This window comes from Lasioglossum baleicum, chromosome 20 (genome assembly GCF_051020765.1).
Source record: "Lasioglossum baleicum chromosome 20, iyLasBale1, whole genome shotgun sequence".
NCBI classification, from domain to species: domain Eukaryota; kingdom Metazoa; phylum Arthropoda; class Insecta; order Hymenoptera; family Halictidae; genus Lasioglossum; species Lasioglossum baleicum.
In genome coordinates this window covers 3,017,234-3,035,580 of record NC_134948.1, presented here as the reverse complement: position 1 = coordinate 3,035,580, position 18,347 = coordinate 3,017,234, and the positions used below count along the sequence as shown (strand labels likewise).

General features: G+C 42.7%; 3 protein-coding genes across 7 annotated transcripts; 1 reads left to right on the top strand and 2 right to left on the bottom strand.

Annotated features, from left to right (window-relative positions):
* Window positions 1-29: 29 nt before the first annotated feature.
* On the bottom strand, window positions 30-3,556 carry LOC143218862 (arylalkylamine N-acetyltransferase 1). Of its 2 annotated transcripts, none has more exons than XM_076444395.1 (3): window positions 3,144-3,556; window positions 607-892; window positions 30-528 (listed from the first exon to the last, which is right to left on the bottom strand). In XM_076444395.1, exons 2-3 carry the CDS (start codon window positions 877-879, stop codon window positions 40-42), a joined length of 762 nt encoding a protein of 253 aa, XP_076300510.1. In that variant the 5' UTR covers window positions 880-892; window positions 3,144-3,556; the 3' UTR covers window positions 30-39. The 2 variants fall into 2 exon arrangements, with proteins under 2 accessions (XP_076300510.1, XP_076300509.1); XM_076444394.1 differs by lacking the exon at window positions 3,144-3,556 and adding an exon at window positions 1,647-1,831.
* Window positions 3,557-3,710: 154 nt separating this feature from the next.
* Window positions 3,711-5,313, bottom strand: LOC143218863 (arylalkylamine N-acetyltransferase 1). Its single transcript, XM_076444396.1, has 2 exons — window positions 5,050-5,313; window positions 3,711-4,786 (listed from the first exon to the last, which is right to left on the bottom strand). The coding sequence occupies exon 2, from the start codon at window positions 4,442-4,444 to the stop codon at window positions 3,752-3,754; it is 693 nt and encodes a 230-aa protein (XP_076300511.1). The 5' UTR covers window positions 4,445-4,786; window positions 5,050-5,313; the 3' UTR covers window positions 3,711-3,751.
* Window positions 5,314-6,035: 722 nt separating this feature from the next.
* Window positions 6,036-18,059, top strand: Alh (coiled coil domain containing protein Alhambra). Of its 4 annotated transcripts, XM_076444384.1 has the most exons (14): window positions 6,036-6,668; window positions 7,175-7,254; window positions 7,418-7,582; window positions 7,653-7,850; window positions 7,934-8,051; window positions 8,223-8,590; window positions 8,717-9,048; window positions 10,100-10,582; window positions 10,655-10,838; window positions 11,042-11,249; window positions 11,402-11,554; window positions 11,782-12,046; window positions 12,124-12,252; window positions 12,861-18,059. In XM_076444384.1, exons 1-14 carry the CDS (start codon window positions 6,560-6,562, stop codon window positions 13,012-13,014), a joined length of 2,946 nt encoding a protein of 981 aa, XP_076300499.1. In that variant the 5' UTR covers window positions 6,036-6,559; the 3' UTR covers window positions 13,015-18,059. The 4 variants fall into 4 exon arrangements, with proteins under 4 accessions (XP_076300499.1, XP_076300497.1, XP_076300498.1 ...); XM_076444382.1 differs by having other exon boundaries at window positions 7,934-8,590; window positions 11,045-11,249; XM_076444383.1 differs by having other exon boundaries at window positions 7,934-8,590; window positions 12,987-18,059.
* Window positions 18,060-18,347: the final 288 nt, after the last annotated feature.

Here is an 18,347-nt window from a genome sequence, read left to right as displayed (position 1 = left end):
TCTAGAGGGTGAGACCAGAAAAATAAGGACCACCTTAATCTACAGTCGCTTCGCGACTAGAATGCAGTCGGGATGCTCCTCCCCTATCCTCTCGCTGAAGGATTTCCCATCGAAATCGAAGTCCTTGTAACTGATCCTAGTTAGAGTCTCGAATCCACATTTGGTAGCTATTTTCTGCGAGTAGTTGGACGTCATAATAGCCGACGCTATACTGGGCACAGCTGGCAGATTCTGTATAGTGTTGTCCCCATTAATGGTCACCGGTGTCTTCACCAATTTGTCTCTCTTCAGCTCCTTGGCTAACTCTATCGACGAGGATACCAACGATTCCCCTATTCTTCGTTTCTGCATCTCTGGCAAGGTCGCTAGGAACATGCATTCGAATATACACTCGATGTTATAGTGCTTGAATAGATTGATCCTCGAGTCCACATTGATCATGAAGTCCACCAACGCTTTGGAGGATTTGTGCTTGCAATTCTCGCTGAATACCTCGAAAGCTCCCTTCTCCGAAGGCTTCTGAAGAACCTAAAGAATTTTTCGAATTATTTTAGCAATTTCTTTACCAATTGATTCTGGTTTTTAAAGATTGATTCGTTTTGCTACCTGGATCTTGTTGAACGCCACGCCGACGACTTCGCCGGTGGTCACGTCGATTGCCACCACGCTCACACCGTCCCTGGCAGCGTCTATACAAAGTTCCTCGAGTTCTTTAGATGCCCCAGGCTCTGATGTTAGGGCTACGCCTATGCAGACGTTCTCGTAGACGAAGAAGCTCTTCCGTATCACTTCTAGAGCTCCGTCCAAGGTCTCCTCTGTCAGGGACTCGAACTCTATGGCTCCGTCCTCTATAGAGCCCCAGGGCCTGTAGGATGGCATTCTAGTTCGGGTCCTGGGAAAAATGAATTAGAGTGTCTGCAGATTCGATTCGCTGCAATTGGAATCTGTGTGCTGCTCTTGTTAGCACCTGTCTCATCGTATTGAACACACTTAGGAAAAGTACATGATGGTCGTAAATTTCCGAAGAAAGTGTTTAGCATGTTTTTAAATGGTTCGTTCACACCGCGAATTAAATTGCATTTTAATTTCTCTGTTTTGAAATTGCATCGAAATCCGCAGTTTAGAAGAACATTCTACTTTTCCAATTATTGTACCAAGAATTAAATTGCATTTCGATTGCAATGTATTATTTTTATTCTGCATACAAATCCAAAGAACGTTCTGCTGTTTCGTGTACTGAGAATTAAATTGCATCTCGATTGAAATGTATTATTTTTATTTCGCATACAAATCCAAAGAACGTTCTACAAATTCATTATTTTTATTTCGCGTAAAAATCCGCAGTTCCACAACAAAAGAGTGTTCCACTTTCTCGATTCGTACAGCACCACACTGGAATCGTGTACTAAAAATATCTACACTACCAGGAATATATTGCTTAACATGCACAATTGCATACAGCGAGCAGCATTACGCAAACATGTTTCGATTAGGGTCATTAACTCAGAGAGCCACTTCCCTCCACTTGGACCGAGTAAAAAAATATGCCGAGCACTATATCGTATTAAAATCGCGTTAGAATGGCCAAGTGCCATATGTTTGTTTCTCCGCGCTACTTTACACGCGAGACAGTGTCCAGCGTTTACCTCATCGTTCCAGCGAGATCCTCAGATGCTGACAGCTGCCTCTGTACTGACGTACTGACCTTTATCGAGAAGTTAGCTCGGACTATAGCTGTGGCGTGTCTCGACAGCAATTTCCTCGAGTATGTGTGCGCGCTATCGCCGCGGAGTAATATGCCCGCAAACGTAAACAAAATGATGTTGCATCAACATACGTGAATCATATGATATAATCTACATATAGGGATATGTTGAATCATTGAATCTCTTCAAGGTCTGTCAGCATCTTCGCTGAACTTCTTCTTCTTGAACGGGGCTTCGTTATTTTCAAATGGAATGTTTCGAAAAGTATGTTGAAAAATGACGGGTATACGTCAGATAGCAGTAAATACGTGTGCGAAATTTTTTTTGCGTGGGTGGGGGGTGAAAGGGAATGCATTCCTCGGGATCGAATGAACCTATTGTAGCGGCTAACAATCGGCGACGGTAGTGGAACAGGCGAATAAAGAGCCATAAATAAGAAACGCGATACACGACCAGGATAGCACGAGTCACTGAACCACGTGGCTTTCTGCAAGGCCACGGGAGCATGGAAACGCTGCACAGATAAATATAGTGAGTTCAAGGGGCCACCAGGTCCGCGGTACGCTAATTCCACTCTAACGAAATGACCTCTCTATTCAGATCTGTCCATTAACGCGCCCTGCATATGGCAATCCATCTCGTGTCACATCGAACACTTTTTTAAACATTTTAGCAGATGGCTCTTCGAACTATGAAATTCGTCAAATCATTTGTTTACAATTTTTAACATTTTCGGAAAAATTCTTACCAGCTCGAACTGTTATTTAATTAATTTCTGTTACCGTAACGAATGCTATAAACATTTTAATTTACATAATGATTCCACAATCGTCTTCAGCACCCATTGTTCTAAGACCTGTTTGCCTTCTGTCTCAGATAAAACGTGACTGAAAAACTTTATTGGTGCTACAAAGGATTTTGCATGCGGACAAATGGCAATTAGTCACTGCTCGATAACGCGCGAATGGCAATAATGTTACTTTTCTTCACTGCAGACGATAACAATGTGAACGTAATTATAGTAGACTGCGGATCTCTGTGCATTTACTGCGAAAACAAATTGGTGCAACTTAAAATTACAACCATTTCAAATCATTAAAGGAAAAAAGAAATTCTGCCTTCGGCTTGTTGCAATTTTAAAACATGTTTGTTTCAAATTATATCCGCAGCTATTTTCTAAACACACTGCTCGTATAGTAATTTTAAAATTGGTATATGTTATTAAGATTACAGACCTAGTTCCTAGAAATAGATAGCGTCACTCTATCATAATGATAAATATAATACAGAAAAAATTATCGTTGATAATCGATAGCCAATACGATCTGACACCTGTCAAACCAGTAAATCCGAATCAATTTTTACAATTCAATGAAAAAAACACCCTATCAACGTTATCCGAAAAGAAATGAATAAATTTCTGAGAGTGTTACTTACAGTAATAATATTTATTTAAACCGGAATCTTTAGCCAGCACCAGTCACATCGAAAGACGACTGTACTCTAAAGAACAATCCAACGATCTGCAACGCGAAACCGTCTTGCTATTGTCTTTCGTCACTGGGAATCTCTTTTCAATTGTACGGGGACTTACAGGTGTTCTTGCGAGGGTACTTCCCATCAGAACACCAAAAACTATGATCTACCACTCTGAGCAACAATATTTATCGCAAATGTTCCTATGATCACCATCAAGCCATTGGCGTAGATCAATAGATCAGGCTGCGCAACGAGATAGTCATTGGGACTGTACTATTTTCAATCTGTGACATAATGCACTAGATTGACGCGCCTACCATTGGCGGATGTCCAAGATTATTATTTACAATTTTAACATTTGCGAGAGATTCGAAAGCAATTTATTTTGGCCCGGAATATTATTTAAAAAATTTTCTGTGCTATTTGCACGGTCTGACATAATTTGCAAATTCTTAGTAGATCAGTCTCGTTCAGTTCTAGCTTAATTTTCTTTCCAGGATAATAAACAAAGCTCCCAGTGAACAATTTAAACCCGCCTCCCGCCGTAAACAATTTTATTCAACGCTCTACAACTCCAACACGAGTACAGAGACAATATTATGAGGCGGAGTGTCCTGGAAAACAGGATTCCCTCTCTCGTCCTTCTCCAAAAGGAGATCAACCTGCATGACACTCCTGAGTCCCAGCTTCTCGGCAGCCTTGCTCGAGAAAACAGACGTGTACAGTCCAAAAATAAATCCCGCGTCAATGCTTCTCGCGAAGGATATGCCCTCCGCCATCAGAATCCTCGCCAATCCTTTTCTACGATGATCCTTATCCACTGCCACAGCATAATATTCCACAGCTGCCTTGGCATCTGGGTACCTTTCATACATATTAGCTGCTTCGCTGATTCCTGACAGATAATTCATATACTTCTTCATCAATCTTGTCTTCGGAGGATTGTTCACGAACACAGCTGTGACTCCATCACCAGTGTCATCGAATTTTGGATTTTTGCTGACTATCATCTGATTCACGGCGATGATTTTCTTCGACGATTTATCTTTAACGATTAGGCAAGGCGATGAGGAAAAAATAGCCTTGATTATCTTCTCGTGATCGAGCCACATGGCCTCTTCATCTTCCGATCGATCATTTCTCTTCATGCTTTGCAGGACAATCTCTTCTTTATCGAAATTTTCGCGCAGGAACTGTAAGATTTCATTTAAATGGGACGCGTCTGCCCATTCTATAGTGTAAGGTGCATTCGACTCCATTTCAAGGTCACTGCTTCCGGTTTTCTGTTTATAGTAAAACAGTACCCTGTTTTGCCGACCCTTATACCTCTCACTAACTTTTTAATGATCGCCTCTATCTATACAGTTGATTTATTCGCGCTGCACTGCACTCATTGGTGAATCAACTGCACAGGTTTTATGGAGGTAGGATATGTTATGTACAACGTTCGTGTAGCTTCAATAGTTGTTGCAGCACTGATGCTTACGTGCTTAGTGGTGGAGAAGTACTATATCGAGGTACTATCGATGATTGTCGATCATCTCCGATCTCTCCATCGAGAAGTATCGACTTTTACTATCGATAGTTGTTGGTAGCGAAATCTGGAAAGTTGTAACCCTTTTTACTCGAAAAATATTGCTAAAATCCAATGAAACTAATAACAGATCGAACTTGAACAATGTTTTTTATCCTAGAGTAACCAACAATGTCAAAATTCATTAGATAAGCATCAATCATATCGATCTTTATATGGATGACGAAAACATCGATATATCATTGTCATCTCCAATTCAAATTCAAACTTCATTGTAGATGTTTAAAATTCAAAACTCCAAATTGTTTTGTATCTTAATTATACACTTACCAAATCATGTAAAGAAGACAATGTTGAATTTTACATTTTTTTTCGCCTTTCGTTACAAAAATAAAAACAGCATCGGAAAATTAATTTGTAATGGTACCACCAATTATTTTAGATAAATTGTTTTTTACATATTTGACGAGTATATTTCATTACTATTAAATACGTTCCTTCCAAATGTATATGAAAATAGATTAAAAGATATAGAAAGCAAGAAGGAATGATTTACGTAATTAGAAAATTATTGCGCACCATCACTATCGATAGTTCTCCACCACTACTTGCGCTCTCTCCTTCGAGTCATAGTTCTTACTCATAGATTCTTGGAATCTGGCCTAAGTTGTGAAGCTTACGCTCCAGCTCTGATTGGCCGAGCGGCCTACGCGACTGTCGATCGTCCATTCATGGCCGATGCGATTAAGGATCTCGGCGAACACAATCAAAACATTCCCTATCCTGCGCGCGCAGCCGCGAAGGATGAAATTCAAATTTCATGAAATAACATTCAATTCAGTTTCTATTTCTTGGAATCGATACAGACAATTTTTATTTTGCATGAAGATCCGCAGTTTGGTTAAAACAGGCTATTTTTTAGAACATCCCTGTATAATCCCACATTGGAATAAACATGCAGAATCGTTAGAATTCGCAAAAGACTTACATACCTAAAACGTCCATATCCGCTTTTCGTACAAAAGCACCTATTCAATGAACCATAACAAGCATCCACAAGTTCAAGTATATATAAACGATAAACAAAAAATATCAAGTAAATGATAGAAAATATCTTTACTGGATCCAAACGATCTCGATACAAGAGGACAGCGACTCGCAAATGGCCGATCTGGACCAGAAGACGCGGTAAAAATTTGATTCGCCGGGGTGATTAAATCGGGGAAGGTGTTTGATTGGGGATCCTGGCGAGAAGTTCGAAGGAACCAGGTGCCTGATTTTGGAACACGCTTTCCCATGTTCGCGGCAGAGCGCGCGGCAGCGCGTGCGTAGGCCCGCCGCGACACCAAAATAAGATGGCCGGTCAGCGAAACAAATAGAGCGCCGTTGTAAATAACAAACCATCCGAGCACGTTCCTTACTGGTATCCGAAGAGCCGTAGATCGGTGTCTGCGAGGGACCGCCTCGGTGTGCCGTTTGGTTCTCGTGACCGGTCACAAGGGACCCGGTGATCGCACGCGACAAAGAGAGAGAGAGAGTAAGATCGCTCTTGGTTCTCTTCTCTACGTTTTGCACGGTGGACCGCCGTGTGCGTGTTTGTTCCGCTCGCGGTGGTGCGTGTTGCCTTGTTTATCCTTTTCACGTGTTCACCGCCACACGATAAACGATCCGCTTCGAATGCGCGACGCGGCAACATTTCAGCCAGCGTGCCACCAGCCGAGGACCATCATCGCCGCCAGGATGCAACTCCCTGACAGAAACAGTCCCGCGCCACGTCCTCGCCCACGGCTCGCCTAGCTCCTCATGCTAGTCTCGTCTTCCGAATTGCTTGGAGCACAGCATGAAGGAGATGCTTGGAGGGTGCTGCGTGTGTTCTGACGAGAGGGGTTGGACTGAGAATCCGCTGGTCTACTGCGATGGCCAGGGCTGCACCGTTGCTGTTCACCAAGGTTCTTGTCATAAGCAACACTGTGTCCTTCGCCAAGCCTCTGTACCATTGGTTCGCAAGCTATCGGAACAGAACCAATCATATCTTCGTTGTAACACACGCTGGGAACTGTTTGATATATTGTCATTGCGTGACAACGTTTTATCCCTTCGACGGGCTTGATTATGTTAGATCGGACATAGTCTTTACTAGCTTTCGAAGCAGTACCAATTGTGTGTTTATTGTAAGACACGCTGGGAGCTATTTGGTATATTGTTATTGCTGACAACGTTTTATCCCTTCTTCGGGCTTGATTATGTTAGATCGGGTGCAGTCTTGTCGTACTGTAGTAATTGTGTCTTTATTGTAAAAGGCACTACGGGCTGTTTCACTGATTGTCATCGCTTCTGACAATGTTTTTATGACGCTGTTGGAGGCTCAAATATCGGACACAGTCTTGTTGTACATGTAGTGATACTTATTTATATATGTTTGTGAGCAGGTAGTAACGCCATATTTGTTTTGCAGCCTGTTACGGTATCGTCACGGTACCTACTGGGCCATGGTACTGCAGAAAGTGTGAATCGCAAGAGAGAAGTGCACGTGTGGTGAGTTGCTAGTTTGATAGATATATTTATTGTATATTACTGTACAATGTCATTGGAGTTAACAAATGCAAATGACATGTATAGAGCACACAGTTCTTTCAAGTCATAAATGAAGTTTATTATGGATTTAGATCATCCGTTTATGTAATTCTATGTTTAACAGCGTTGTGAATTGTGTCCGAGCCGCGATGGGGCTCTTAAGAGAACGGATCAGGCAGGATGGGCACACGTGGTTTGCGCGCTGTACATACCGGAAGTACGGTTTGGTAATGTGACAACAATGGAGCCTATTATTCTGCAGTTGATACCATCCGAAAGGTTCAGCAAGGTAGGATCGTTCTTAGGCTAGAAGAATTGTACCTTCTGGAGTAGTATGTTGACGTTGGTGTATGTTCCAGTCATGTTATATCTGCGAGGAACAAGGAAGAGGTAGTAGAGCGAATGTGGGAGCCTGTATGCAGTGCAACAAGACAGGCTGCAGGCAGCAATTTCATGTGACATGTGCTCAGGCTCTTGGCTTGCTCTGCGAGGAGGCTGGCAACTACCTCGACAACGTCAAGTACTGCGGATACTGTCAGCACCACTACTCTAAGCTGGTAAGGGGACGGACCATCTCGTAGAAAGTAACGCTAACCTCGTCGAATTTTTCTTAACAAGAAAACTGTGATTGTAATTTCAGAAAAAGGGTGGTAACGTAAAGACGATACCACCTTACAAGCCAATACCAGCAGATAATGGCTCGTCAGACTCATCTCCTGAAAAGGAAGCCGAGACCCCGATAAAGTCTTCGTCAAGTGGTAAACGAAAGAGTTCAAGTTCCAAATCCACTACCAATTCTAAAAACAAATCCAATACTAGTCCAAGCCTAGAAATAAATGGCGTTGCTGATGACAAAACCAGCAGCGGCCGTAACACACCCAAAGAGAACACCACAAATACCAGTAAATTCACCACTTCAAACTTCGTAGAGACAATCGTCACCCAATCGGAGAGCGTGTTCGGGCATGACGGCACTGCCTCCACGACCGCCGTCCAGGCGATCAAGCCGGGAACGAACCCGAGTACCGGCCACAAAAACAGTGGACCGACGAAATCGAACTCGTCGACGTCCAACAAGACGTCCAGCCACAGTAAAAAGAGAAAGACCGGGGCCCGTACGCCGACCGTGATCGGCAACGAGAACTCGAACCAATCGGTCAGCTCCGAGGCAAGCGGCTCTGTCGTGGTCGCTGTCACATCTGTCGTGCAGCAGGCTGTATCCAGCAACAACGTGCAGACCACCATTACAGAGGCAACGAGCCTGAGCACGACCACCGAGCCCGAGAAGTCCAAGAAGGTACTTCCACTAAAACCAGAACTTGAAAACAACTATTTTGGCCCCCAAAATGGTCCCCAAAAGAACCTCTGTTCTGTATAACTTGAAAACAGGCTCTAAATACTCCTTTTTTGGATGATTTTCTAGTTGAAGGTCGAGAGTCCAATTCAGTCGTCGTCAAGTACCCCAGTCAGCACGGAAGCAACCACCACGCCTGTGATTATGGCTGTGACACAGTCACAATCCTCGATCGTCACTCATTCTCCGACGACCACATCCAACAGCATAGTTGTCTCCGTGCCACTGACTGCCACTTCGTTGCCTAGCACTGTCCAAAGCGTGGTAACCAGTGCTCCAACGTTGTACCAACAATTACAGCAGAGCATAATCACCACTGCGGCTGCTATAGAGCCTAGGACGAGCGCTGTGCCCAATTCTGAGAGATTTAATACGGAGGAAGCTCCTGTTAAGAGATCTCGGTAGGTCTTGCATTTTTAATCATGTGTTTTATCAATGACGTCCTTACACAACTCTACAGATAAACATTCTAGAACAATCACTAGCATACAAGGAATATTTAAACTGTAATCTAGTAGGATTATAAGTAGGATTATATTTTAATTCCGTTTTGGTTCAATTACTACGAGGAACAATTCTAACAGAAGCCCATTTAAAACGTTCAAATTGTTCTCAAAGTGGATGTAGCACAAATTGAACAAAATTTGAAAGATTCGATCGCTATTCTACGGAATATTTTGATTTCTTGTTTTCTTTTTTTGCTCCCAACAATAAATGATACAGCAACGATCAGTTCGTCTTCCAAAAACCGTAACCTTGAGAACGGTACACCTCGAGTTCTATTTGCTATTCCAAACGCGCGCCAAAACGGAAGGCATCAAAATGGCTGTCCCATTGGATAAACAAGCCAGTCCGCTCCTAACCTCGTCGCGAGTATAGTAAAAATTCCTTGGGCAGAAAATTTTTACGGTCTTCGGGCTGATAATATCATCGGAAAATTTCGTTTCACCATGCCCACACGATTCTCGCGGACCACGTCGTGAACCGATGGTGATGATCGTATGGTGTTCGCGACAACATTGTGCTGCGGGATTAGGCAAAATGATATGAGACTATATTTTCCGTTGGCCCGTGTTTGCAAGGGCGTTTGTTTGCAAAACCATCGCGGCACGTTCGATCGTGTGAAAAACTGGTGGTTTCCTCGTGACTTCGTAGCTCGTTGGTATCATTAATATCAGTTTGAGGTTATGTTTGTTTCTTCTGCCTCAAGGGGCCTCAAGGGCAACGAACGAAGAAAAGGAGTAACGTGATGTTCTAAATCAGAATAGGTCCGTTTACCCGACTTGAACATTTTAAATTCCTAAAAATTTCGATCTATGTATTCCTAACTCCATAATCAATTCGATCAGGTGACCTCTTTAACACAGTTTACTCCAACTCTACTCGGATTTTTATCGATTCTCTATCCAAGGAATTTCGCGTGAGAGAATTCAAATCTTTTTCCTTTCGCAGCTCTCAGTCATCGGACAAGCAGGAGAAAGCACGCAAGCCTAAGCGTGGTTCCTCGAACAGCCAGCCGGCACTGCAGCAGTCGCAGCAACAGACCCAACTGCAGCAGCAACAGGCTCAATCTGCGGCTCCCTCTGTGGTAACATCGGTGTCCAGCAGCGCAGTAGTAACAACATCTAAACGAGGAGGCAGGAATAATCATCAGACTCCGCCTCCTGCCGTAACTGTGGCACCTGTGCCATCCATCATACAAGGGCCAACATTGACTGCTGGTCATTTTAGCAGTGTTAGTGCTGGGGCTACAAATACGATGGGTCCCACTGTGAAGGAGTCTCCTCCAAGCAGTCCTGGTTCCGAGAGCATGAGCAGCAATGGGCCTGGAAGACGGAAAAGGAAGAGTGCTAGCGCTGCCTCTACAACACCTATACCTTCTGCCTCTAGCACTCCGACGTTGACAAATCCTAAGGAGGAGAAGGATGTCAAGCTGTAAGCTTTAATCTTGTACTCTTCTTGGTACTATAATTAATTGTTCAGGTATTCATTTGTAAATCCTTGCAGGTTTCAGAATGGTGTTAGTGCACCGCACATGTTAGGCAATCAGCTGAATCCAACGTCTACGATGGCCCAGAAGATGTCCGATACACTGTCGCAGGAGCTGGAGGCTCATTCTATTTTTACGGAAGCGAGCAATTCCACGACGAACCTGGTTGGCCCGCAGCTTCACAGTCGAGTCATCGCATCTGTATGTATTTTGCGAGAAGTGCATTGTAAAATGCGAACGCAGTAATGTCTACATATATATGAAAACAGAGCAAAGAAAATATGTTATACATTGTCTGACCATCAAATGAGTACACAGCTTTCTCACATGCATTGAGACATTATTGTATGATAGGGGCTCGTTGCTAACAGTATGTATTTTAACATACATCTATCCTTAACAAGCAGATACGATCGAGCCAAGCAGGTGCACCGCCCACGTCGTTCTCCTCGGTCTTCAACACCAACGCAAACACCAACACCAACATGGCCAGCACCGCTGGCAATGCTGCGTTAGGTGGTGGAGCGATACCTCAGACCTTGGACCAGCTTCTCGAAAGGCAGTGGGAGCAGGGGAGCCAGTTTCTGATGGAGCAAGCCCAGCACTTTGACAGTGAGTGTACGGCAAGGAAAAATATGGTTACTGTCGCATGGGTTTGGTGAAATTGGGGATACGTTTATCAATTGAATATAATCTTCGCTGAATTTGTTATCGACTCGACATTTATGGGAAGGAATGTGTTAATTTTGTGAACTTGTTCACAGTCGCTTCCTTGCTGTCGTGTCTTCACCAGTTGAGGGCAGAGAACCTTAGGCTAGAGGAACATGTAAATAGTCTTTTACAAAGGAGAGACCACCTATTGGCTGTGAACGCGAGACTTGCTATTCCACTGACCAGTCAGCCCAGCACTCACCCAGGTAACTCCTCTTTTCTGTTGAATCAGATACGAGTATATAATAAATAGACTGCGGATTTTATGCATTTATGACAAAAATGGTCACGTACAATTTAAAGCAGTGGACATGTTAAAAATATTTAAGGACATCAATGTATTCAATGCGAACATTTTTTATTCTGCATATAAAGATCTGCAGTCTAATAATAAATATGAACTTCAATCATCAACCAATCAAATCAATTTCAGCGAACAACATCCACCCGACAGTGAACCCGTCGCATCCAAACATCCCCCACCCGGACGTCCCACCAGGTGCCGCGGCTCCAGTTCCGAGAGTAAACCGTGAGCCCCGAGTGAACAACACGTACATGCCTCATTCCAGTTCCAGTAATCATTCGACGACGTTGGAGAACGGCCTGCCACCTGACCCATCCCCACCTGCAGCAGCCTCGCTGTCTCAGTACCAGCATAGGACATCGTTGGTCGCGCCTCAACCCAGTCCAACGATCAGGTAACGTCCCTTTCCTACGGTTGACGGTTTTGAAACAGATGTTTCAACGTATAATTTTTCGCTTTGATCACGGGCAGGCATAGCCCAGCGGGAAGTGCGTACCACCAAGGTCAGCCCAGCAATATTGTGTCACCTGTACCTACCAGCAACACGGGTGTGGTCAGGAACTCGTCGGTCACACCTGACCCGCTGCGTGGAGTTCCAAGGTGAACACAGTGGACCCCTGTATTCAAATTCTCCTTGATCCTTCCGAAGACCGTTCAACCTGAGACCTCCCGTCAAAATTGGAGTCGAAAGAGTATAGCCGGATGAGATGGTCAATTGCGCCCCCAAAGAAAACTCTCTCTCTGTGGCAGGTCTCAAGATTCCCTTGCCACAAGGAAAGAAATATTACCCCTTATCCGGCCATATCCTTTGAGGGGGTAGACTCGGTTCCGGGATTGCAAGGGTGCGGGATGCGCCTTCTCATTTTTTTCAGTCGGGGGGGGGGGGGTTGTAGTAGTGAAAAGGGCTAAATAAAAAATCAATCTAGGCCGCAGTCGCCCTCAAAAGTCCTATTGTTAAGTTTACCAGGCGTAATTTGCATTATTCTGCAGCTGTCGCAGCTTTATGCTTCCGAATAATGCAAGTTGCGCGTAGATTACGGCCTAGATTGATCTTTTATCTAGCGCTTTTGACTACTGAAAACCCTCATGTTCGCATTATCGAGAAATGAGAATCCTGCAATCCTGGAAACGAGGCTATTCTCTCAGTTTCAATAGAAACATTTCTGGCGACGGTAAACCGAGGCCAATAACGCCGTCTTTTCTTCCAGGTCAGTGGCACAGTCGTCAAGCAATTATATGTCGTCAATGTACCAACCCATCACTATGTCGAGTCTTACAAGTAACCAAGTAGGTAATGTTCATAACCTTCATTCACATGGACCTTCTCCGCCCAGCCTCGGCCCACCGGGCAAACCCAGCTGAAGATAGATGGACACATCGGGGAAAGAGAAGAAGCGTGCTGTACTCGTTGAGAGACGCGGTCAATGATCATCCGAGGCAAGATCAGGGCCGTGAGAGCGTGCGAATAGAATATCACGCCTGATCAACATCAATCGTCATTCAAGAATCAGGCGGATCGTGTCACCGAGGGGGACGTACCATTTCTAGGGCCAAGAAGAAAGTGATGTAACACACCCACAAAGAACGAGAACCATCCGTTGCATTTACAATATGAACCGATGACATTTTTCTAAACGGTGTCGTTTTTTCCGAACACAATTTCATAGCAACGTTTTTTCTACGAAGATTGGCCGGGCACACACGGTGACTAGAGTTAGTTCCCAACGAAGATGACAGTCATGTTTTTTTCCGTTTTTCCTTTCTTCTTTTTATTTTTTGGTTTTCTTTTTTTTTTAGTATATTTCGTGTTTTTTCTTCACTCTCTCGTTCGTTATACAATATCCCTTGGTTCGCGCGTCGTCGAAAGCACGTTCGAGACAATCTCTTCCTCGTCGATGAGCATGAGCAGAGTTACGGCAAGAACGCAGATGTACAAATCTTAGTCTGTAAGTTAATCTATCGCGACGAGAATAGCAATAATATTTACCGAGTAGGTGTACATTTTAATTGGAAGTAATCAATTTGTAAGTCCGATGGTGCGATGTCTCTCAACCATCGTGTTTTATATAGAGGCGTTTGTTGCTGTCGATTCTACAACCGACTTTGTTTTATTCGAGCGAGTGATCTGCGGGAAATCGGGTGGGAAACGTGCACACTGATCGAAGAGAAAAAATGCTTAGAACATGCAGGAATTAGTAGCAGACTTATCCGAACGTTTCTGTAAATTGTGACGAACATATGTACCTCGTTTATTTATTTTTAAAATTTCTGACATAGTGTGTACCTCCCGAGTCCCTGATCACGATGCTCCTTAGTATCGAATGCTAGACTGTTAATTTCGTTTCGCAACGTCATCGTACTGTCCAAGAAATATCGTGTAATTCTGTTAAGCTAAAAATTTCGAAAAAATGTATGCAGTTACAGACTGCATAGAGTATTCCTGATTCGATAGTTGCGAGATTTCTTGGACAGTGTGAGGAAGTGGTTTCGACCTGTCCCACAGTCGACAACTGTATATTCTAATCTTATACATAAAACATACTACGTAGATGTACAACACGAGCACTGCCTTCCACCAATCGAGTGTCGGTGTGGGCTAGGTCGACCGTAAAAAAAAATGAAATAGAAGAGGACAATAATCACAGTCCTCTTGATAGCGAGCCCGTGATTGTTTTCACGTCAACTTCCACATGGATTAGCGACGGCGGTAAGAAAAAAAGGAGCTTAACTTCTCTGATACTGGTTTCGCGAGATGATTGTACCATATAGGTTCGTGTTCAACGTGTTTTCATTTCCGGTTCGCGTTTCCCGTGTCGATGGCGACCGCACACTTTTTACTCGACGACTGCGACCATCGTCGATCGCTGCAACGATAAAACTGTACGCTAGACATTAATCAAAACTCGTTAGAGGTGTACCCGGGGACCTGTCCGAATAGGTCCTCGCCGGATAGTACTTTCGCTCAAGGAACTAGAACTCTTTATACTACGGTTCGAACCGCTAGCATGATTTTTAATCTCGAAACTGAGCGCTATAACTCTGAACTAATTTCTCCTCAAGTGTATTTTAATCTTCTTACCTAGAAATCATGAACGAGAACGCACTCTCTTCACCATTTTTTAAATAATCGGCTCAGTTTAGAGCGACAACAATCATCTGGCGAGTTCAACTATGAGGAAAAACGTGGTTTGTCTCTTTTATAACGAAACACAATTGGTATAGAATGGAGTGGAACCTTAGAGGGACAAAATAATCGGAAGTCCGTCTTTCCGTCGCGAAGTTGAATTTCAACGATGATTTTCTTTTCTGTCAACGTCACTGCCTTGTTAGACTAGTATTTAAATAATTTTGCTTTCGTTGCGTCGAACGAAGCTGCGTATGTAAAACAAAAAAAGAAATGGTAATTCCATTTTACCAGTTGTTGTGTTCCTTATTTTAATTGATAGTTTTGCGGAAAGACGATTCGAGATTGCGCACTCTGGTGGGTCCGGGATTTTTTAGAAAATCGATTCGTCACTCTCCCGGCATGAAATCGAGGAGATGATTCTTCATTAGGCTAACGAGGACGATAGTGGTAGATCACGAGGACGTCGAACCTTCAAAGAGATAGCTCGTCACCACTCAGGGAAAATCGATTTACTATTACACGGAATTCGGTCGAGTTCTCTTCGTGCGCGTCTCGCTGCTATTTTGTAATATTAAAATCGATGGCCGTCGGTTACTGTACTCAGGGTCTTGGAGAAATCGTCGGACTGGTTCAAACCACTCGGAATCAATCAATAAAAATTGTACATAGAAAATTATAAAACGTTAATTTGATAATTTTCTGGCCAGCCACAAAAATCCATAAAAATCTGTTCGAGTCTAGGCATTTTAAAAAAGAAACGACACTATTCTTATTTGCAAAAATATACAAATTTGTACCTAGATTTCTTAATTTCTGATGCACGGTGGATTCATGTGGATTTCCGTGACTGTCCGTTGACTATATCGTTGTCAAATTAATATTTGCCGTACGTGCAAAACGAAATCGGACTCAATTTGATATTTTACTACAAGAAGACGATTGGTAGCGTGAACTATGACTCGCTGAGGATCCCTAATCGACGAGCTTGGGTGTTCGGAGGGATTTCGGAGGAAAATGGAGAAAATTGCGAGAGAAAAAAAATGATAAAATAATAATAATTAGTGTTCGTCGAGTAAGAGAGCGCGTTTATACCGATGCAGAAGAGTATTTTATGCATTTTCATTGTAGTGTCACTGTACGTTAAGGTAAACTATGCGGTGCGTGCGAGGGATGCGACAGTGAACAAAGAGAACCGACGACAAAAAACCGTAGGAATAAAAATTTAAAAAAAAATGCTAGAGAAAGAAAGCAATGCGAATAATATTTTTCCACAGCAGACCGTGCCAAATTTTTGCGATCGAACCATTGAGGATCTCTCTTGATTGAGATTACGGGCCAGGCCTTTTCAAACAAATTACAAACTCGAATCCCATCATTCTGTATTTAATTAACTCACGCTGCAGTGGCAATTATTTTCCGATTGCTGTGTTAAATGAATTTATTCTGTTCGATCATTCGAAAATTGTTTCTTCGTTAATTATTATTTCTCGAAGGATCCTGTCGATGTTAGACAAATTTCGTTACGTACAGCTTTTCATGGGAGTAATTGTTAACTTTATATAAACTCGAAAATGTCAATCGAATTGTTCCGTAGGTTCGTTAGAGTTGTAGGCGTTTCTGTAAAACGAATCGTAGAATGGAGTTCTTTCAGTTTCGATCTAACAATAAGAAGAAATGTTTTAGAATAGGCAGTGCTTTCGTCAGGCCTCGGCAATGCTTTGATTGACCGAAATCTTGGCACATTACCGTGAAATTTTGATACTCGAGAGCGCGACACGTCGCTGTCGAACCAGTGTAATAACTGGGCTGTGGATCTTCACGCGATCTATGCAGTCGCATAATTTTTAAACCGCTCGAAACAAATCGATAACAGATTTCTTTTCCGATTGACTTAAACATTGTTTTAATGGACGTAAAGATTATATTATTAATTCGATTTCTGAGTGACTGAGTCTTGTAAAATTTCTGTAGCCGGTCAATCGTTCTTAAAAAAATTGTGTGAAGACCTACAGTGTAGTTTTAAGTGTGCGCGAGCGTGTTTTCATTTTTCTACGAGGAAGCGAAGCGTTAGTGGACCTCCAGAAACAATTCCGAACAGAGAACATTGTAAGATAATTGCACTAGCTGGAGAACGTTCGCCATAGTGCGCTTGCAGGTTTTCCCAAGTGATTCGCGTGATCGGAGAAATTGTAAAAAATCGGAAAGACTCGAATCGAGATGCGTACGGACGCTTGGGACAGGCTGCAATCATGTAAAGGGCGCTAGGTATTCGTGTAAAAAAAAGAAGGGTGTTTCACTTCGAGTATCGGGACGGTTCAAAGATGTTCTACTCAATCGTGGTCTTTTGTATATTTTTCAGAAAAATGAAGAAAAATAGGAAAACGATGCAGGCAGCTAAGCGATCGTGTTCGCTGTCTTTGAATCGTCCCTCGGACCGTATGTCTGTGTCGTAACCCTTTATGTATGAAGAGGAAAACCGTGCGGACCGAAATGCCATATGTATTTCCACAGGGGACAATTTTCTATCGACAACAAAAAGTCTGATTGTTTTTTAACGAGCGTATCCGAGTCATTGGACGCCTCGTTCGCCCCTGACATTATTGATCTTGTCGTTGGATCGGTGGGGATCTGGTATTTTCCGAAATACGATTTTTTAAAAAATCGAAACATTCTCTCTTGGAAGAATTCCACTGATTTTTTGTTTTCAAAGTTACTAAAAGTACATTTCTAATAGTGTAATCCTAATGAAAAATAACTATAGTCCTTCCTCGACATTCACTGTTAAAGCAAATACAAAGGTATTTATGTTTGTAGATTAGATTACAAATTACTGAGAGAACAATTATGGTGTGAGTGAAGGAGGTTTAATATTGTTTCCGATAAAATGTACACTTACAGTGTTATCATTTCTTTGGTTTTTTAGATTATAATTTTCGTTGTCAGAAGTTGCACCGATTCAAAAATGAGTATCTAAAGAAGCCACAGGATGCCTAGAACGTTTCATTTTTATACCGACATCTTGATAAGAGTTTTACACCGTAAAATTAAGGAACAGGGTGGTTTCGATCGTCCCAGGGGCGAACGGGGATGGAAATTCACCCCTGAAGAGGGACGATGCTTTCTGATCACGTATCGGAGGAGATCTCCTCCGAGCTGTCAGAAACGTTGTCCTGGAGTCGCGTGGATCGGTTCCGGATCCAGGGATGTAAATCATTGTGCGATACCGTTTTGTAATGTATCTGTGCATACGGAAGCATGTAATAAAAGAAGACTAAACGACTACTCATGTATTTATCGCGAGACAGCGGATTTTATGAATTTATGACAAAAAATGAGTAGGTGTAATTTAAAACAGTAAAAACATTAGCAGAATTTTGAAATACTGTTTCACTCCAGTTTCTTGCAATTCAGGTAAACATTTTTTATTTTGCATAGAGATCCGCTGTCTATCACCGACCCAACCGTCCCCATTTTTTTCCTCGTTTAATCTACCTCCAAAAATTTGTGTAAAGTTACCCAATTATTAACGCCACGTTTAACTTACTTTTACAATTATGTTGTTTAATAT